The sequence below is a fragment of the Chiloscyllium punctatum genome, chromosome 36 (genome assembly GCF_047496795.1).
Source record: "Chiloscyllium punctatum isolate Juve2018m chromosome 36, sChiPun1.3, whole genome shotgun sequence".
NCBI classification, from domain to species: Eukaryota; Metazoa; Chordata; class Chondrichthyes; order Orectolobiformes; family Hemiscylliidae; genus Chiloscyllium; species Chiloscyllium punctatum.
The window spans coordinates 3,328,304-3,335,397 of NC_092774.1; the positions used below are offsets into that span (position 1 = coordinate 3,328,304).

The 7,094-nt window shown below is 40.9% G+C and overlaps 1 protein-coding gene across 1 annotated transcript; it reads right to left on the reverse strand.

The window, feature by feature from the left end:
- Window positions 1-1,024: 1,024 nt before the first annotated feature.
- Window positions 1,025-1,858, reverse strand: LOC140461076 (probable G-protein coupled receptor 139). The gene has a single exon (XM_072555858.1). The coding sequence runs from the start codon at window positions 1,856-1,858 to the stop codon at window positions 1,025-1,027; it is 834 nt and encodes a 277-aa protein (XP_072411959.1).
- Window positions 1,859-7,094: the final 5,236 nt, after the last annotated feature.

A 7,094-nucleotide genomic window follows, 5' to 3' on the forward strand; every position in this document is an offset into this window, starting at 1 on the left:
AATGTAATTTTTAAGGAGGTATTACTAATCTGGCCTGATTAAGCGACACATTGATAAATACTTACAAATGGAAATATATTTCAGAAAGGAAAAATGCGTCAATTCCGTTAAACCTAAGAAATGAATGGTCAGTTAGAATGACAAATGCTCTCATCCCTTCAAGATCAATTTAAACGTTCGCTACCAAAAGAAACAGAAACATCATTAAAAACAACTTTTCAAGAATGATTTCTTCTTCTACCTGCGTTTATCATTGTTGAACAGTTCTGAGTCCGTTAGCATATTAGCAGAACATACCCAAATGTTTCCTGTCTGTTTTTTTGAGCCTTTTTTCCTATTCCACCAAACTATGGTTGCTTCCTCGTACCACATCACTTTGTCTGATTTTACAATGAATCTTGGTTCTGTTGATGTGCACGATCGTTGGGCCGACTGGAGCTTTCGAGTCGCCCTTATTTAAAAATACATCAAAGGATGAAACTAGCTGGTTATGATTTGTATGCCTGTTTCGTTCACAATGAGACTGATACCGAGTAATGGAAAGGAATGGAGGGTAGACTGAAGGAAGGAAGGAAGGACGGAAGGACAGAAGGGTGGAAGGACGAATCATATACTTTTGAAGAAACTGTGGACTTTACAATCATTTTATCCAAAATTAGCAACGAATGAGCACAGTAGGATTCAAATTAAAAGAAAAGGTAAAGACGAATAAGGAGAAACATTACCTCACTTGTTATGACACGAGGGATAATTATTGACCAGGGTTGCAGAGAGAAATCTCTTTTCATTTTGAAGTAGTAAGGGTGGAATATTTTACGTACTTGCTGAGCTAATAGGAACAATCCTTGAGTAAGCATCCATAATGGACAGCTGGACGTTCAAATCTTTTTGAGCTGGCAACAGGAAACTACTGGAACAACTTACAGTTCTCCCACAGACCTGAAGCCACGAATGGCTGATTCTGGGAGAGGGTTTTACATGTCTAAAGGGAAGTACTGGCAAGATGTTCTGCACATTTTTCTTTCTACCACTTAGTGCTGGCCGTCAACATTTGGAAGGGGCGCTTCAGCATTTTCTCGAGTTCTTCCCGGAACATTTTCTGTGATACCACGAAGATGAAGATGTTGTTGCAGGAGCTGAGTAAGGTGAGCATGTTGGTTGTCTCTTGAAGGATATACTTGGGTTCGTTGAAATTCCGTTTGCCAACATACTCCTCACCGGGAACCATTCTGTGGAGAAAGTGTACGATATAAGTAACCCACAAGAGGAGGAAACTAAGAGAGATGGCAAAGAGCAGGAAAATGCACCTCTTGCGGTTCACCATCTCTAAGTCTCCATCTTTTCCAGCTCTGCGGAGTCTCTCACGGGCTCTGTTGGCCATTGCAATGTGACTTATAGTGAGGGCGTTGAACAGCACAATGAGGAACAATGGAAGCAAGGGGACTAGTATATTGTTTAAATATCGGTAGACCTGCCAACTGGGCGAAGTGTGGAATATCGACTTGATATCACAGAACCAGGGCACTGCATCGAGTATATACATGGGCTTGTAGATGAAGTAGAAAGGGACGTTCTTCATGCAGAGTAGGACAGAGATGAACCCTATGACCCGTGACGCAGTTTTCTTTGTGCAGCATTTGGTCTTGAAATTCTGGCAGCAGATGGCCACAAAACGGTCGAAGGTGAAAGCCACTGTCAGCCAGACGGAGCAATCTCGCGTGGCGTAGATCAGCACAGCACTGAGGCTGCAGCCAGGGGTGGTGGACAGAACGCTGTAGCTAAAATAGATGCGGCCAATCCAGTTGAGGATACATCCACTGATGATAACTAAGAAATCAGCGACGGCTATTGCCAGCATTTAGCAGGTGATGCATCGGGAGAGACCACAGCATCCTTGATATAAGATAATAATCGCTAACACGTTTGCTATGGAAGATGAAGAAAGAGTGAGATAGATGATACCAAACAATCTCCAAACGCCAGACAGCAGCCACATGCAGTCTGACACTGAAAGAGACATAATCCATCGAATTTCCGTGCTGAGACTCAGACTCAAATTCAGACCTTTCAAAATTGTTGGTAATTGCTCAATATCCATTGCTGGATTAAACACTTGTTCGTATAGGAATAACTGCAAACTTCTCTGCTCCAAGTTCTACTCTGACAACTGAGACATATGGGGACCTGGTTGAAGTCCGTTATATAGACAAAACATTGGATATTACGGATATTCAGCCAGATCGTGAAGGCAACGAGCATATTATTATGAAGAATAAAAACATGGCTGAGTTAGAACAGCCTGCTTACCGGGTGCACCAATAAGAGCGAGAAATGGATAGAAAATTGCAAAGAACAGCCCATTCGCTGGCCCATGCATATTTTGTTTTCAGCGATTGAAGGGATTACCGAATTTCCAGACTGCAGCCCTGACATACATTCGAGGTGTCCCTCATTTATCCTAAATGGGAATCTCCAGAGGGGCAATTCAGTTAGAACGTGCATGTCAGGTGCAGTTCTGCCAATAAAAAAAACAAAATCTCTTATCTTCCATTTGTAACATTGCTAACGGAAATCTGCAAATCGAAAAAAATAGAAGGGCAATAAGTTGGCTACTCAGTCTGCCTTCAACTCTCACCACACGTCGAGATCTTGAATTAATACTATGCTGAGACCCCCATCTCGAACCTAAAACCATCACTCATTATTTACTGGTTGTTCTAAATATCTCAAGAATCTTTCATCTATTCAGTTCATGCTTTTTTTTTTGCTTTTTGATTTTTAGAAAGTGAGTTCACTTATCCATGGCTGAACTGGTCAAAGTCTGTTTTAAAATACTAAGGAAGACATCTGAGGAGGTCACCATCACAGACAAGTACTGAGCAATGTATTAACTGCAGAGCATTTATTAGTTCTGCAAAAACACAAAATCTGTAAGCCCCACCAAGTGTTGGACATTCTTATAGAATTTCTGATGCGTTGATAGATGTTAATGGCCTGGTGTACTATAAACAGACACAACATGAGGTAAAGTGATAATTGAAACATGATTTTAAGTAATGGTATGTTCATTTGCTGAACTGTTGGTGTCCTTAAGACAAGAGTCATTGTGCTGAAAAACATATTGAACTGTAACAGGAAAGGCGTTACTAAGGGAGATTTGTAAAATGGAACATGGAATTATATATTATCGAAAATAACAACACATGACACAGAGCTGAACACAATGAGATAAAAAGTGACCTATACGGTAGAGTAGATATTTGGTGCCATGTAATAATTAGTAAGACAGTATCATGCAAGATAAACTGAGACAAAAAAAGAAGGAATGAATATGTAGGTTAATAACAATACAGAAACGCTGCAAAACAATAACGACCAAGGAACAGGAGAATCGACGTTTCGGGCATCAGCCCTCCTTCAGGAAACGTCGATTCTCCTGCTCCTTGGATGCTGCCTGACCTGCTGCGCTTTTCCAGCAACACATTTTCAGCTCTGATCTCCAGCATCTGCAGTCCTCACTTTCTCCCCAATGACGACCAAGGCAAGGCTTCATTCAATGTATGTTAAAATCATTTTCAATGAATGTTTCCGTCATTCTCTGATTATTTACGAATGGGTACCGAGTAACTAAACAGTCTCGACTCAAAAGGACTGACTTGAACAATCTCCTCTTGAATTTTGAGAATTGGTTTTTCCGAGCATTTTCATATCAACGCTGGTTAATGTTTTAATTGGGAAGAAGTCGGATACATTCACAGCGTAGCTAATGATGCAATATATATCATGAATGAGCATGTATCTCGAAACAGTGCGTTCCACTCCTATTTGGCGTGGGTGCACTTTACTTGCAAACGTTCCCCTGTTGCTTCGTCCACTGAGCGAAGTGACCTGATTACTGCTAGTTATGGAGTCATAAAGGTTTGCAGCACAGAAGGCAACTTTCCGCCCAGATAGTCTGCACAGGTGAAAAACAAGGGCTTAACTATGCTAATCCCATTCTCCAGCTGTTAGCCCATAGCCTTGTTTGAGTTGGTACTGCAACCATTCATTGAAATACTTCTTAAAAGTTATGAGGAACTCTGTTTCTGCACACATTACATGCCGCGAGTTCCAGAACACCAAGAGATTTGGAATCCCATACATTTCATAATTTTACATGAGTGAGCATTTAGGATCAATGTTCAGAGGAATGACATAATACAGAGACAAGCTACCGAATGGTGTCCAAAAGGACATCCCGGTGAACCTCAGGAGAAAGCCAGACAGAAAAAGGGCCAAGAGGGAAAGTGACTTCAGAAACCAATGGTTCTCATGTTTGCTGGTGTACATGATGATCGAAATTGCCGGGAAGAGAACAAGAAGACATTATCCCTGCATGATGTTGAGGCAGTAACATTTGTGATCGCAGATAAATGCGCAGAACAATTGCACACCCAGACTGATAGGTAAGCAAGAATGGAATAAACACGAATGTAGCAGTTAAAGCTTTATATTGCTGTTATATGCAGCTCAATTGTTCTCTCTCAGTTCAACCTTCAAATCCATAATCAGGTTAGTTATGTATCTTCATAATAAGATCTCAAAACCTTGGAGCAGAAGAAGATTGAATCTAATCTGCTGATCCTCAACTCCACTTTCCTGCCGAATCCAGAACACTAGATTTCCTTGTTGAGTAAGCATCCGTCTATTTCAGCCTTGAAAATGTTTAAACGAACCATCCCAATGCAGTAAAGATTTCCATAGTTTCACTACTTTCTGATAGAAGAAGTTTCTCGTCAGCACTGTATTGTCCAAGTCTTATCCCCAGATTATCCCCACTGATCCAATATTGTGTCCAAAATTGAGAAAAAAAAACTTTCTGCCTCAACCATATGAAGTTCGCTAAGAACCTTGTATATTTCAGTCAGAAACTAATTTTCTGTAACACTGCAGCCCAGTGATCTAAGATACTGGATAACGATGATCTTCCCATTTGCACCTGGCTCATGTGATGTGATACATTCTCACTGATTCTGACAGAGCCGATCTGGTTTCACTGATTTCACTGTCAAAGACTTCTGGCCAGTTGATGAGTTTGTGAAGGAGCAATAAATCCTCATTTCCTGACTGGGAAATGAATTTGAGATGGGTTGAATACATGCTGAATCTTAACTGCTGGACCAAAAGGGAAGACATTTAACAGTTAAAAGGGAAGCCTTTTAACTTTTAAAAATCATAACATTTTTAACTTTTGATATTTTTCATTTTCCATCTCTTTCATGACTGAAATGTATTTATCCTTTTGCAAAATTATCATGCCATCGACTTTTACCAGCGCAGAAAGAAATGTCTTCGCCCATCGTTTCAATTCCAATCATCTGTTCCAGTGCTATTTTCCAGCACTCGACCCACAGCCTTCGTACTCGTGTGATATCTAGTGTACATCTATGTAATATTCTTAATCTAACATTTTATCTAGAAACAAATGAGACTGATTTTCGACATGGTAAAATTGTTTTAGCACTCCCTGCTGTAAGTGAGCTTCATTTTCATCCACAGACGAAAACATGCAGACAGTTCCACGAGAATTAAAGAAGCCGCACAAAACTAACTGTAAAAAAACCCGATATTTTGGCTCATTGATGTCCGTTTCAGTCTGTTGTCCATCAATTCGAGTCTGAGAAATCAGTAACTCACTGGAGATTCAGTCAACTTCAGGCCCAAGAAATCGTGAATTTGTTTGAACAAGTGCCCCGGGATCCGAAACATTAAATCTGTAATTTCGGCCCATTCCTCTAGCAGTTTCTATGTTTGCTTTCAATGCATTCGCTGCCTGGAATTTGGCAGAGAAACAAAATCGAACAATCTGTTTTATAATTAGATTTTCACGATTGCTTCGACAAAATGAGCTGCGGAAGTCTGTGTGTTGCTGCTCGGAGATTCAATAATTGTCCCGCCAGTCGTTGTCATGGAACCGCTCTCCTTCTGTCTGAAGATAGCGGCAGCAGTCACAGAATGATCATGCCCCAGAATTGACAAGACTGTTCATTAATGAAATTACAGGACAGAGAGATACTTCAACTTCAAAATCAGATTACTTCCGGGAAAGAAGAGAACAAAATGGCATGTTTTTGATGCATAATTACCAATCAGCATTGAGCGCCACAGAGTCCAGACTCTGACCAACAGCATCGTCTTGTTCACTCGAGAAAAGGAACGTGGATATTTGAAAACATTGATTCTACTCCCGACCCTCACTCATCTGTTGACCTACGCAGGTTACTCTCAACTCACTGCCTAATACCCTGAATAGATCTGAGGCACTGAGAGTGTCAGTGAAAGGAAATGCGCTGAACTGGAACATCGACTCAGATGACAGGCAATTCAGTCTTCCAGACGAAATGGCAACAAAAAAAGGTGCGTTTATATTTCTAAAGATTCATTTACAGAAAAATTCTTGTGTAGGCCTAATCGCCAAGGAGAAGGTTCTGGTGAGTTGGGTACTTGACCTGTTGTTGCCATTGGTGTATGAGGATACCGGGAGTGTTGTTTGGAAGGGAGTTACGAGATTTTCACTCTGTGACACAAAGGGAATTGCAGTATATTTCCAAGTCAGAATGATGTGTCATTTGGGGGACCGGTTACAAGTGCTATTACAACTGATTACTCGGGTAGTTCACTTGAATTTGGCTTATTGATGGCCCAATAGCTCCTCAAGTAAGTCGAAAAGTCTGGACAATCTCCTCAGATAGATGCATAGATCCCTTCCATTATGACAATGAAATCTGGTGTTACTGAATAACAATTACGGAATAATGACTCTCCCTGCAACTGTAAATGAGTTTTTTTTGTGTGGGATCAGCTTTCAGTCTGCATCAGTGCCACTCATTGCACAGAGATGAACCCCGCTGGTGAAGATGACGGCCTTGTTGGTCGCGAACTTGGCAGTCTTCGTAATTTTATTCGATTTCACAGAGAATATATCCGTGGAGTCATAATTTCTGTTTGACATCACTTCTGCAACAAATAAACATGCTGTGCATGCTGCTGTGGTTGCTCACAGTGGTAGTAAACTTTAGGGACAGAATCGTATGTCTTCAAGTTGCATGTTACTG

What these genes read in the sequence shown, in the direction of transcription:
- LOC140461076 (XM_072555858.1), bottom strand. Translation starts at nt 1,858, where the DNA reads ATGCTGGCAATAGCCGTCGCTGATTTCTTAGTTATCATCAGTGGATGT.